Source organism: Gavia stellata, chromosome 6, assembly GCF_030936135.1.
Source record: "Gavia stellata isolate bGavSte3 chromosome 6, bGavSte3.hap2, whole genome shotgun sequence".
Lineage (NCBI taxonomy): Eukaryota > Metazoa > Chordata > Aves > Gaviiformes > Gaviidae > Gavia > Gavia stellata.
Window position 1 is genome coordinate 9035841 of NC_082599.1, and position 14674 is coordinate 9050514.

General features: G+C 40.4%; 1 protein-coding gene across 2 annotated transcripts in view; it reads left to right on the forward strand.

Annotated features, from left to right (window-relative positions):
* The window catches only part of DPP6 (dipeptidyl peptidase like 6), a 422729-nt gene that overhangs the window by 283023 nt on the left and 125032 nt on the right, over positions 1-14674 (forward strand). For both annotated transcript variants that reach the window (XM_059819117.1, XM_059819118.1), the window contains exon 6: positions 12607-12659. In XM_059819117.1, coding sequence (XP_059675100.1) covers positions 12607-12659 — 53 coding nt within the window. The remainder of the gene's footprint in view (positions 1-12606; positions 12660-14674) is intronic.

The window sequence follows — 14674 nt, forward strand, 5'->3', positions numbered from 1 at the left end:
ATAAAGGGGAAATGATAGGCACTGAATCTCAGCAAAGACGAATGAGTGGGTGGAGCCTTCCTGTGTTTATTCTCCATGGAAAAAGGTGTTTGCATCCCTTAAACACAAGGAATGGGTGCTCACCCCAGTATCACGTCCTCATCAGGTACTCTAGGAGTGGGATTATCTCAGTGTTGAAGGAACTGATAGGGACCCTGTGTTTATCTTGGGTACCCACCATGGTTACTTGTGGCCTGTAGCTCTTCCCTGAAGCAAACAATGAAACCACATTGGGATACCAGGTTTTTAGCTCTGTTGATCCCCATTATTGGTGGGTGTTTTTAGCAGGAAGTTGGTTCTTCTGAAATGATGCTCTAGACACATTCTTAAAACACGCTATGATGTGTTTGCCTGAGCTGAGAGGCAAAGCTCTGCCCAGCAGGTCTTCCTGCAGTCCTCAGTCCCCACATTCCAGTTTTGCTAGTGCATGCTCCCTCTATAGCAATGGTTTCAGTAAACCTGCACCAAATCTCAGTATCTTACTGAGTCTCCATTCCAAGGAGTGTTGTTCAGTGTGATTATTGCAACAAAATACTAACTGCATGAAATAGAGTGCATTAAAAACTGAGTATGCTGACTTCAGCTGCTGTGCCACCTCTAAACTTTAACTATTTTTTTATTAAAAACAAAGGATTAAACTCTTGCTGTTCTTCTAATAATGTAGATAAATGGAGTTGGGACTAAACTTTAAGCCTTTTGATTTGAGCTGGGAGACTTCAACACAAATTGCACAGACATGACTGAGTATAAAATAGTATTTCAGACTAAGTTGGACAGCCTTGCTCATGTAGCAGAGGCCAACAAACTGTATCCTACATTTATTCACAGGTAAAGATATATATCAGTAAACTGAAAAGCAAATCCACAGTTCCAGGGAAGACTAGAGTAGTATGAAAAGTCAGAAATAATTAGCCTGTCATGCAAGAGCACATAGGTATATTATGTATCAGTATCAGCTATCAACAGTTTCCTCTGTAAATATTTTCTTTAGCAAATGAGATTTTCATCAAACAGAGAAGGGAAAATAAAAAGACTCAAGGCAAAACACTATGATACAAAAATAACCAATATTTCTTTGCTTGGATAATATTAGATTTTTTATTCTGCTTCCTTTTCTGAGTGTATAGATGATCTACCTTGAACAGACAAACTGATGGAGATTAATTTTCTAACAAAATCCACAAAACATCTTAAAAATAACCTGCAATTTATTTTTTAATAAAACATAGGTAAGGTAATTGTACAAAGTCTCCTAGATAGTCAAAATCAGATAGACAGTCAGCAGTGAAATCATTGCAATTTTCTTTCTTGCACTTCCATGGGGATCCAACTTAGTGAAACACATGGGAACCTTCTGTGCTTTAAGAGCAATGAAGTAAATGCAGCTATATAAAAATTATTGAAAAAACCCAAGAATTTAATCAAGAACTAGGTTCCTTGCACCATACAGAAGCTTCAAAATTACATTAGAGGTGAGCTTCTGATTTTAGCATAATTTTGCTCCCTAAGTTTTTAGGGACAATAAAAATCCTGTTTTGTGCTGGATTTTGATAAGTATAGATAACTGTTTTAAAACATTAAGGAAAGAAATATATTAAGAATAAGATGCAAAATGGGAAAACGACAGTGATTTAAAAGGGATTAGCAAAATCAGAAAGAATTTAATTCTGGTGTCTATGCAGAAATATAGGAAGCAGTCCCAGCCTGCAGGAGTTTTTAATCTAATTCTTCTGATTTCCCATCTCTTTTGTTTACTTATTTATCTTTAATCTCTGCAATAGGAAAAAAATATATTTAGTGCCCTCTTCTGGAAAACCAGATCTTTCTATGCAGAGCACCCCAATGAAATTCCTGTACTCAGAAATGCAAATCTTCTGATGCAAATGTTCTCCTCTTTAGCTGAGTTACATGCCTAAATCCAAGGAGTGTGCGGCTCTGTGTTTACCCTGAACAAGTGCCTTTTGTCTCTTTAACTGCCTGCAGAACTCTGTTTTTATCAGGGCTATGTTAAAACCAATAATTCACGTTCCTCCTTGGGCAGCTAATGACCCAGATTTGAAAATGGAATCTTCTATTCTCTTTTCTTTTATTCTCTGCTGAAAAAAAAGCTCTTTCTTGAAAAGGGAAATGAATCATAGGGCTTTACTCAGGTCTTTAAAAGCATGAGTACTCAGATTTTTATGTGCAAGAGTGGAAGAGTACCTGTACAGCGCTGCTGGTGGTGGTGGTGCTGTGAAGGGTTGTGCAGCCGGCAAGGAACAGGGGATGCTCTGTGCTTCTTCCTGTCCCGTTTGCTCTCCCTCCAATTTTTGAAGAGATGCCCATCATCACCACAGTCCATTTACCCCTTGGAAGATGTCCACAGCATCACGAGGATGACAGACAAGAAGTCCCACTCTCTCGTATGTGATTTCAGTTTATTTTTCCTTGTCAGAAAATAGAATTGTTGCCTCCAGTGAATTAGATCCACATGTACATCGAGATACAGCTCAGTCTTCTGATCTCATATGAAACTAGAAAAAGATTCTTTCACTGAACAGAAAGAGCACTTTTGGACCAAGGTCCCTGACATACATCTGAATATTTCCATTCTCCTTTCACATCCACTTCGGTGCTCTTAAACTTCTGCTCTCTAATGCTTTTTGAAAGTTTCATCCTTCTTGTCTTGGGTTCCTTTCTTTGAATCTTCTCAGAGTGCCCTGAGCCTATGGCTATAATTTCAATGACAGTGCTAACTTCTTTGTATTATTCCCCCTCTCAACTGCTATAGTAGAAAAAGCAATTTTGATATGTTAAGAGCAAATTTTAATAGAAAGAACATACTCTGTGGTTCTGCAGTTGCTAATTTCTGCTGCTAAAGTGAATTATTTAAAAGTTAATAAATTAATTAGATATACTAAGCATTCAGCCCATTTTCATGGCTTGGTTCTCCCTTAATTGCTACAAAGCTGCGCCATTTGATTTGTAAACTTCACAAAAAAGAGGGTTTTAGAATATTTCCACATCCAGTCTGCCCAGCTCAAGAAATGTTTCATTTAACAAAGGCGTTATCTAATGTTTCATTAAAAGCATTGATTAAGCATTGATTTCGCATGCTGTCCTTCAGCCCTCAGACCTGTAACTCCAAAGTCAGTGAAGGTGAGTGTCAGTCAAGTCAATGTAGTTGTCAACAACGTAAACTCCCCATCTGCATCAGCTACCCTGGGCTGCCTTTATAATCAGTGTCCTCCAGGGTGTAAATCTGAGGCTAAAATAGACACTGAAGACTGGTCAGAGGAATCGTACCCCAAACAGGCTTTTGGCACCGTTGTCTGGGAAGAGGGTGTTGCTACATGAGGTTGTAGGTGCAAAAAAATGCTTGTAAAGAATGACTGGAGAGGTCAATGGCAGGGACATCCCTCAAGATAGACAGCTGCAAAGAGAGTGGCTCCAAGCTGCAAACTGCGAGAGCCTGGGAAAGTGTTTTGGGGAAGGATGACTATAAATAAGCTAAATCTAGTCTTCTTTCTGAATCGGCTTTGGGCTGCTGTCCGAGCCAGGATAGTGAACTGGATAGACTTTGGGTCTGAGCCAATACAGATGTTATTATGACCACAGATATTACAAGAGAATCACAGTTGTATGTTTGTGTGTGTTTGTATGGATTCGAAGGTTTTCTATGTTTCCTAGGTTTGGGATAATTGTTGTCTCCTCCTAAAACTTTTATTTGGCCCTCGGCTACTCTTGGACTCTCATCCTTATTACAAAATAATGCAAAATTTTTGTTTACCTTTTATTTCTTTTCCTTAGATATATTGTATGGTATGTTAGAATCACAACATTAACTTTGTACTAAATAATTTCATTCTTATTTCCAAGTTTCTGAACACAACTATAAAACAGGCAAGTGCAGTGCTTGGAGAATTTCCATCCAGTCTTATACTACGCCTGCTGCAGAGTGGGAGGGGAACATTTATACCATGTGATGTGAATACCAATAAAAGTTTAAAAATAAGATTAACAACAAAACGAGCTCATTATTCATAACCCTCACTCATAATTCTTAATAACTTGATTGCAGATGCTTCCCAATAGCCTGAGCCGCAAGAGGTGCACAAAGGCCGGTGCAAAAATCCTATCGAGTGTTTTGTAGCTGCTATTTTATCTACCAGTTAAAAATGGAGCAGTCGTCCTTTAAGCCAGTGACTGCAAGTGATTGCTGGTGCTGCTGGTGCCAGTGGAGCGCTGTGAGGGACAGGTGGCTCCGGAGCAAAAGGAGGCTTTTGTAATTGCTTGGCAGGGCAGAGCTGTATTAGAGTGCAGCAGCAGTTGGCAGATTGGATTAACGCTCTCCTAGGGGTGAGATCTGGCACATGAGCTGTATGTTAATACCTGTAGCCTAAGCTGGTTCTGGAGCTGCATTTGTAACAAAAAGAGCATTCACTTTACCTCCACCATGTCACAAAGTCATAAATCCTAAAGCTGGCCTTGAAATTCCCTTTTGGCATCGTCAGCAGTATAAGGCTCTCAAAAGTTTAATTGGGAAGCAAACCTTTTAATAAAGAATCATTATCATGAAACAACTGAGATAGATAGATAACCAGTTTGTGGACATGAAGTAACAGCATTATCTTACAACACTGCAGTTCATCTATTACTGTAGTGGATGTTGCCATCAGACTTTATTTATGGTTATGTTGCAAACTAGAGACGACGCTGTTTGCAAAGGAGTAACTCCTTGGCTTTGCTGATTCAGAGACCTTTGGTTTGGTGGCTGGAAAATCAGCTTCTAATCCCAGCACTCCCCTGCATATTTGTGGGAGAGATTTACATATTAACCGTGTGTGTTGCCTGCAGCACATGACCCTGTTACAATCAGCTTGAGCTACAAACTCTTCTAAAATGCAAGTCCCCATGGCATGAATGTGCTGTCCGTTCCTGATGTCACCTTGATGTGAGATTGTTGCTGCTTCAAGGAAGCCTCTCCAGTGTGGGTGGCAGGGCATTCATAGCACTGCAGGACTGGAGAGCTGTTCTGGTTGTCCTCTACGCACCAAGGACAAGCTTATAGAGAAAGGCTCCTTCAGGCTCGTATTGCAATGATGTGATTGTCAGTCTTAGAGATTAAATTGTTAACAGATTTGAAGAACAGAGCCATGCAAAGACTCTTCCTGATGATCCACTGCCTCTTGTGTTATTCCACTCTCCATCCCTTGTACATAGCATTTTATTCCCTTCTTCCAAATCAATTGCTAAAATTTCTCCCTGGTACTGGAGATACCCAATCACTAATCCTTGATTTCCTATGACATTGGGTAGCGGTGGAGCAGCTCCTTATTCACGCTCATGTGGCTGAGATGAGGTGCTGACCCATTGGCTCTCTCTGAGTTGTTGACCACTTAGCGTTGGCTGTGTCACTTCGCCTAGGCGGTTACACTGCTGGGTTGGGATCCTCCCCTCCTCTTTCCAAGAAAAATGGTTTCCTCCCATAACTCAACGTAATACGTGTATTCCCCAGGTATATATCTTCCTCCTTTTGCCCAAGCATTAATTTAAGTTAGTTCCTCTAGAATACAGAGGCAATTATAGCAAAAGCAACCAGTTGCCAAGTGCTCTGTATGTCAATTGATGCAGAGACCCCTTCTTCTTATCACCTTTCCTGCTCAAACCTTTCCCCCATCTCTGCCCTTTCCTGAGCCCCCCAGACCATCCCGGAGTGGCACAGCACTCTCAGTGTGTGCTTTCTGTGTCTGTGACCACATTAAACATGTGACTGATCAGCTGAATATGGTGCAGCGGGTAAGAGTGTCCCAAATCAGGTGTTTGATAACAGCTGTGGGTTATTTGGCTGCCAGCTGAACCAATGCTCGTTGATAGCATTTCATTATGGTTTTCCTGATTTATTAGAGGCACAAAGAGAAATAGGCGGTGTTCCTTGGAGGACTGTAGAAACAGGTTGGCACATGGCATGAGACTGTATTAGAGGTACATTACTTGGGAAGTGATAAAGTATAAAGGGATAATTCAATGTAGAGACAAAAGAGAATTTGCTGTCTCAGAAGAAAACAAAATAGGTCAGTATCACAATGAGTTTGAAAGGTGAGAATGTTGAAAAGACTTCAAATTATATGGCTTTATTGATCTGTTTCGTTCTTGCAAGCAATCGAGCTTCACTGGGTGTAGGGTACAAAATACCAGTATGGATTTTGGTGTGGTGTTTTTTTTTTTTTTTTAATCACAGTGACACAAAAGGAATAGATAGCATGTGGTTTTTCAGAGAATCTAATTCCAGGCTGGTTACTATGGAGTGCCTATTAGCAATAAAATGGCAGTAATGCTTTGCTAAAATAGTTGGGTTGGGGAGAATACTGCTGACCTGTCTGTCTCCACCAATAGAAAAAAACTGAAAAGACTGTTACCTAACTGCCCACAAAGCATGCCTCAGCCAGAGGTAACCCCTTGTGCTCTAAATCACAAATACATGGGAGAATGAAAGATCAGCAATTGAACAAAGCATTATCAAGAAGTTGGTGGTCAGTTACAGGAATGGATTTTCCATCCCTTTGGAGGGTCACTTCAACATGTAATGGGAAAGGAAGGATTTCTTCTCAACAGAACAGAAGGGTTCAAGTTATTCATTAGTTTTCAGGTTGAACAGAACCAACAAAACCTGATATCATACAGAATTTTGATAAAGGCAGATGATGTTGACTCATTAAGTGAAAATTTAGTCTTTGATGTTGATTTTCATCAAAAATACAGAAAATTCTGCAAAGAGTTACAGTGACCTGCTTTATTTCTCCACAGAATACCATAAAGAATTATGGCAGTGAGGTATTTTTATCTAACAATTATCCTTTTCTCTGCTGAAAGATTTGTACGAATGACATAGTTACCCTGTAAAGATAACACAATATTTGCTTGTTGGTGACTGACCAATGGAAGAATCGATGTGACAGTGTGGTAGTGACTTGGGTCATCCTTTACTGTGCACGGTATATGCATGTAGTAGAAGGAAACACAACCTCTGGCTAACATTTGCTTGTGATTTTCCTTCTGGACTTGTTTTTCCTTCCCTTTCATGCCATCATTAGATAACAGGGTACCAAATACCTGAGCTGTTTTGCCAATGCAGAGCAGCAGCCTACTTTATTCTACTTTATTCTCTTTTCCCTCTTAATTTGTCTACTTCAGAGCCTGGTTAAATATCACAGATATTAAAGGCCAAATGGCAAATCATCTTTTACCTGCATATTTTGCATCACAGCATGAGTTACCGTTTAAGGGTGCCAGGACCATTTTGAAAGGCGGACTATGTAATTATGTCAAATGTTTGGGATTATTCAATCGGTTTGACATTCATATGTGCATTTGGGGATTTGTCTGCTCATAGCGCAAGTAGGAAAATGGGCTGTATAATCTACTTCCAGCAAATGTCTTTTTAGGACTCTTCGTGGGAAACCCTTTTAATGGATCTGGCAGTTGCTGTTCCACCGGCCACTTGTGCTGCATTTTTACTGTCTTACTCTAGAGTATAAAAGGGAATAGATTATAAAGACAATTTGGGTCTGTAAAGAATCCTGAGGGGATCTATTATTTGGAGATATACTTTATTGCTACAGAATAAAAAGTGATTCCTTCTACCCAGATAATAACTGAGTGCTTTATGATTAATTACATTAAAATATATTCTTCCTATTTTCAGACTTTAGCCAAACATTGTACAGTTTTATTTCCAATTACTATTTAGTGTGTTCATTTTTGTTTGGGGGTACTGGGATGACTTTTTGGATGAAATGTGTGATTCCTGAAAAAGAAGACACTAAATAATAAAAATTTTGTATTAAGCCTTGAAAACTGCTTTATAACACAGCTTGCACTTCTACTCTGTCCTGTAGCTGTTCTTGTTCACACTCGAAGTTTTATGGGATTTTTTGTGAGTTTTCTAGATAGTTCTCTAATGTAAATAACACTACTGCATGAAGGACCAGGTGGCTCTAGAAATGGATGCAAAGGATGTTTTATTCCTGGTTTTATCAAGTAAGCAATAATCATGAGATCATGGCAGCCAGTCCACCTGGGCTTAATCTCAGTTCTGTGAAGTGTTTAATATGCTGAGTGGTAAGACCCTAATTTAGCTGTTTTGATAGAACAGCCTGTTGGAAGATGAGAGGATTGCGCTGATTTGGGGAGTCGTCTTCTAAGGGCTTTTTCCCCCCTTCTTTTCTTGTAAACATCCTTGAAAGAAAGTCTGCGTGTGCCTCTTGTTTGTATTGATTCAGCACCTTGTCATACGAACATAAAAGAAAGCCTTTCGATAAATGCTGATTACTGCTGGTGCTAGCATGGTATCAGCCCACAAAGTGTGACAGAAACTGGCACAGAAGATGGAATTGTAAACTAAACTCTTCCTTTTTTTCTGATGTTAGTGATAAATCCTCTGCAGATAGTGTAATCTTTCATACCAGCCAAAATATGCTGAAAACACATTTCACAATCTCCTTCTAAAAATTCCCTAATTTACATCTAAAACCTTTTCCTCATCCTTTGTGAGTTGCATGGGCAGCGACAAATTGAAAATGATGATGACAATTTCAAACTTTTAACAGGAAGTTACTGAAGGCGAAGGCTCTGTCTGTCCAGCTTGTGCCTGTGTGACAAACCAGGTGAGATGCAGGGAGGTAACCAGGACCCTGCCTGTCTTTTTGGACTTATGTCAAGTATTTGTGCAGTTGCTTTGGAGCATTAACAAGAGCTATGGATTCTAATTTAAAGTATATGAATAGTCACAATAAATAAATGAGTCCAAATCCATTCTATTCTTAAATAACATATACTTTCTATTTAAGTAAGCCCTGCTGGACTAGGACCTGTATCCTTGGAGATGAAGCAAGTGCTTTCAAGGAGACGTTACTCTACCATTCACACCACACTTTGCTCTGCAGTGATGTTGCAAAGAAATTTCTTCTTCCGTGTTGTTTCTGTAGCTTGTAGGAACCACAATTTACTTGTTATTTTGGAATTTGATGGTGGGGGAGAGATGGATGCTCTTCTCTGCTGCTGTATGTGCTGCAGCGTTTGCATTTCCGCTGTCATCTGGTCAGGTCCAGGTTTCTTTTGTTGATTGCATAAAATGAGGTCAGTGGCTTCACAACCATAATCAGTCCTGTATTTTTCTGAATTTTAAAGAGAAAATTGCCTTTCCAAGACTTAAGTGGAAACAGATAGATCCGTCTCTTAGGCCTTTTATGATTTCAGTGTAAACATGCACATGTTGCAGAGCATAGTGTAGATTGAAAGTGAGCAAGATCTGTGCTGTGACCTGGGATGGGAAGCCCAGTGGGAGAGTGTTTCTGGCACAGTGGCTTTAGTATAATGACTTTTACAGCACTCATTGGTCACAGCTGGTATGGGAACTTCTGTGACCTGATTTTGGTGATACCTAGAACCCTTCAGAGCAGTCTCAAACCTGTTCTAACTTATGTTGGCAGGATGACTTGGCACGCAGGGTCTACAGAGCAAAACGGTTGCCAAAAACTCTGCTACCTTGAAATATGCCTCTCTACTGAGAAGAGCTGTGTGCTTCTGGGATCCAGCCAAAAATCAGAGCTAAGAGCATCAAATCAGTGCAATGGCTTTTACCACATCCCTTGGATAGGGAAGGGGAACACAGAGAGTTAATACAGTTATTTTTGTTGGCTGAGCCTCAGAAACAGTGAGATTAAATGAAATTAATACTAACTTTTAAGCACTATCCTGTCTCTGAGGCTTAGCTTTGGATTTCAGAAGAATGCTCATCTCTTTCCTTCGCTTTTCCCTGGTGGGGGGTTTTCCTACTGGTAAGCGAAGAGCCTCATTCAGCTTGACCCTAGCAGAAATTTTAGTTAGGATATTAAGCAGACGTAGTCATCTGCTTGAAAAGTTAAAATAACTTCATTAGGTTTGCATATCTAAGAGGAAAGCAGCCATTTCATTTCTCAGAAAGATATTAAGTGATGTTTCTCTTGGATTCCAGCTTAGGAGGGCTGCTCGAAGAGTGTTTTCCAAACAGGTGTGAAATAGTAGGGATGAGAAGGACTTTTGAGCTACGTGCGCTCTTGTCCTTAAGAACTATAATAGTAATAAACATCTGATCCTGAAATCCGTGCTCGTACTGATTTTAAGGATTTATTTGAGAAAGAATTGCTCCTGTGAATGAACTCTGCCAGCTGCAAGCCTTTGAAGACTACATGCTACAGGTATAGCTGATGTGAGATATTTTAGAGTCTAGCCAAAGACCCAAGAGAATGAAGAATGATGTTCAGAAAACAGAGGAGTTCTTTGAGAGTCCTGCAACTTTTATTTTCCCCACTCCTAAACTCTCTTGGCAAAGAAAATGTTTTACCTCAGTCTCCATTAATGGCTCTAAGACAGCTCTAAACTCTCTATCATGGGTGTGGAGACGCTGTACCAAAAGCAGGGACATCAGCAGATGTCCTGCTCATAACTTCCCTGGCTGTTTCTTTTCCCTCCAGCTGGCCACATTTCTCTATTTTCACCTGAAGGCATCTGTTCATACTCATTTTGGGGGCTGGCTTCTGTCTCTGCCTCTGATAGCTGACAACAGAGCATGGCTTGTTACCTTGAACACCAGTCCTTGCCTCGGATCACAATTTATATATCTACATCATTTTCTACATCCTGCTGCCAGGATATTTGAAGACAAAAGTTGCTCAATACTTAATGGCAATATATTATTAGTTTTTTCAGCTCTCTAGACAAATTTAGTCTTCCAGTGCATTTTCTTTGAGGAATTTTAGCAGTTTTAGAACTTGACCAAAGCTGGAATAAAATTTAAGGCCACACACATCAGCCAGGTCTCCAATATCAGCATTATAAGATCGAAGAGCTCTTTGGAATGATTGGATGTAGATGAGATAATGGTAATTTATTTGACATCATCTGAAACAGGAGGATCTAAAAAGGACACCTGTACAAAAACAAATGCTAGCTTGCAGCAGATTCACTTGTGTTCCTAGACCTTCCCTGATATCAATACACAGACTCACCTTGCTGGAGGAGTCTTTATGGATATGAATGCCTAAAAGGAGACACGATTTTGGGATGTAACCTGATGATGTCCTTGTAATGAAGGGAGTGAATTGCACAGGAGAAGAATGGAATCACATCAATCTGGCATCAGTCTCTGCATTTCATATGTAGAAATCCAGTGCTTTCACCTCTGCTGGTAGCTTTTTTTCAGGGGCTTCATGCAGTAATGTAAAGACTTAGTGTTTGGATTCAAATTGTAACAGAGTCGTTTGTTTTAATATCTACAAGATGATGTGCATTGTGTTTATCTGCCCCTCTACTGGGCCCCCAAAAGAGCCTGTTATAGATGCCACTATGTAGATTTGCCCTTGAGAGTGACAGGTAGTAAGTCATGCTTACTTGTCTGTGATGCTAGCGACATTCTTGGCATGGCCACTGCTGAGGCTGGCAGCACCATCCAGGACATATCATGGTTTCTTGGCATAAGTAAAAAAAAAATAATTGTGCAAAGCCAGAGTTACCTAGGAAAAATAATTTTGATCAGACAAACTTGACTGGTGAAGCAAATATTCAAGAAGTTCCTCCTTTGTCCTCTGGGACAGGATGCTTTATGAGAGCTACTGGAGAGCAAGTGGCTTAAAGATTTAAGTAGAAGTCAAACAAAAGGATTGTTAGGAGACTTATTTATTTATTTAGTAGCATACTGTAACAGGAGAGAATTGCAAAAGTGAGTGCCTGTATAAATGTGTATAAAGTCATTCATATTTAGACCTTTCACACTAATGCCCTGACTCTTGTGTTGCTCAGCATTGCTCGCCTTGGGCAACCACAGATCACTGTTAGGGATTAGTTGTCACTAGCGGAAAATCACCAACTCTTAAATCGTTGACCTTGAGTCTAGTATTATTATTTACTACTTAGAAAATAAGTAATAAGCTCTGCCTTCCAAGATGACCTGCCATGCAAGCTGACAAGCTTTTCCCCAAGGCCCAAAGAGTGCAAATTGATATGAAGATGCAACTTAGCAGCTCCAACAAACATGAGGTCAGCTTTACGCCCTAAGTCAGTAAGGTTTTATTTGCTGACTGACAGAGGTCTTACAACCAGCTCTGAGATCACCCAGCATAACTCCCTGTTTTATTTATGTGGGAATAAAGCAAAAAACCATGCTTTATATCCTTGTTGTGTCTCGTTATAATGGTGGAGAATGTCTCCAGCTGACCAAGGTGTCCTCATTAATGATTGTTCTATATTTAGCCCTTGCAGAGACCATGTGCCCCCAGTTTAATCAAAGACCTGGTAGTCATGGTAACGACACAGAGCATCTGGATGTATACGATTTGCCAAACACTGTAATAAAGTGCAAGATGAAAAGAACACACAACAACGTTAGGTGAATTAATGCATTGTTCTTTTCTACTACAGATTTTGAAGTGTTTATAAGAGCTCCCTAGCTGTAAATGCTAGATTGTTTTTGCAGAAAAAGAGCGCTATTAACACAGGTGACAATTACTAATCTCTTTTTGTTTTGTTTTGTTTCTTAATTTCCTTTTGCAGGTGTATCAGCATTCATATACGGCATATTATGTCCTCAGCAAAATACCTCATGGGTAAGCAATTTTTCAGTGTCTTCATTTTAAAACTCAGCCATTAAGAATTCTGCAAAATAATGTGTATCGTGACAAATGGTTTCCTGTGACAGCCCCTTGCAATGGTCTGGCATTCAGCTGCAGCATCTACTGAGCTGTGTGTTGTACAAAAGATGACATAGTCTGGAAACAGAAGTACTCAGCTTCCCCAGAGAGTCTCACTACATGAATTTCATATTCCAGTTTTCAAGTTTTTGGCTAGAATATAGATGTGTTGGAGTCTGGCTGAGAGCCGTGGTTGGCCACTCACCAGAGCACTGTCAGAGTATCTATCTAGGGGTGTTTAGTTCCTTAAATTTGGTCAGAATTGAGGCATTGCCCTTCAGGTTTGGGTCTCTTGGCAGATTCGCTTGATACAAATGCTCTCTCTAGCATCCTGTCTGCAGGCAGACAGACCAGTAGTCTGTTCCCAGGATCCCAATGCTGCTTAGATACGTGCACTCACAATTACATGGAAGCTACACGCCTTTGGGTTTATAGTTTATCTTTTCAGAGAGTGTGAGGTAAATGCAGACAAACAAGAATGCCACATAGGCTTTACATAGGCTTTACACAGCATTTCTTAACTTAATGAAAGCATATTGCTTTACCTAAAGCACGCAGCATGAAAGGTTATGTATCATTACAAGCTATAAACTTCCATCACACAATGCCTCTTCATCTAGGTCCCCTATCCACTGGAGGTCCTGAGGCAGGCTCAGTGTTTAACATAGGCATCAGTTACCTTGGGGGGATCCTTCTTTAGCTTTGATTAGTTGCAGGTTTTTAAGTCCCCCTTTCTGAGCTTTGTCTTTGTGGCACTGCAGGTTACCTGCGGCTCCAACTCCCATCACCCTGCAGCTCATCTCACCTGTCTTGTTTCTCTAGAGTTTAGCCCATAGTTTCTACCTGCTTTTCCCTTAAAAGGTACCTTTTCTTAATCTACTTTAAGGACTGTCCCAACTGGTCAGGAATGGGATGCCACCATACCAATAAGACACATGTAGGCCTGTGATGAAAGATGGTGTTTCAGAGAGACCTTTCCATAGCAACAATGGAGATGCATGAGTTGCACAGCAAAATTCCTCAAATCATTGTCAGTAAATACAAAGCTAAAAGCCAGGAAGCTGATGCCAGGTTGTGTGTTTTAAGTATCATAGTGGTGATAACTGTGCAGGAATGGTAAAAATGGACAATATAGTTGTGCTCTGCCATTTCTGTAGAACATTGCATATGACTTTGGTTATGAAACATATAATTTCAATATTTGTAAGTTGTGATTTCTATACATTATGGCTAAGCAGGTCATAGGTGTTTTGGATCCTTGCAATAGCTGGCAAAACCTGCAAAGTTTTAAAAAATCTGCCTGGTTTATATACAGGGTGATCTTAGGACCACCAGATAACTCAGGCTGGAAAGGTTCTTCCAAGGTCCAACCTCCTGCTCAAAGCAGGTTACTCAGCGCTTTATTCAGTTGGGTTTTGAAAACCTGCAGGGATGGGGACTGCACAGCCTCACTGGGCAACCTGTCCCACTGCCTGACTGTCCTCACAGGGAGAAAGCTTCTCCTTATATCCAGTCTGAACCTCCCCTTTCAGTTTATATCCACTCGCTCTCACCCATACCACTGTATTAAATGGATTAATGTGTCTCTGACTTAGGAAAACACTGGGGCAGGTCCTAAAGTCCTGTTGATTTCTGCCCCTGAGAGAAGGCAGGATCCTGGCCATGCCTGTGTGCTCAGTGTTTCCTACTGCTTTTAGTAGGCAGCTCCCACTGTGCCTGTGTACGGTGGATCAGCAGCCTTCCCGCTGGGCGGTCCTCAGGAGACCTCACTGTTTAACACAGGAATGATATTTTAAGGGTAAGAGTCCTAGAAGTCAGACATTGCAACACTTACTTACATTTTTGAGGTCTATGCCCTCTTTCCAATCCAGTTCCTTTGGTACAGTAACCAGTGGGTTTAACAATAAGAGGAGTACAGATTCAATGGCAAG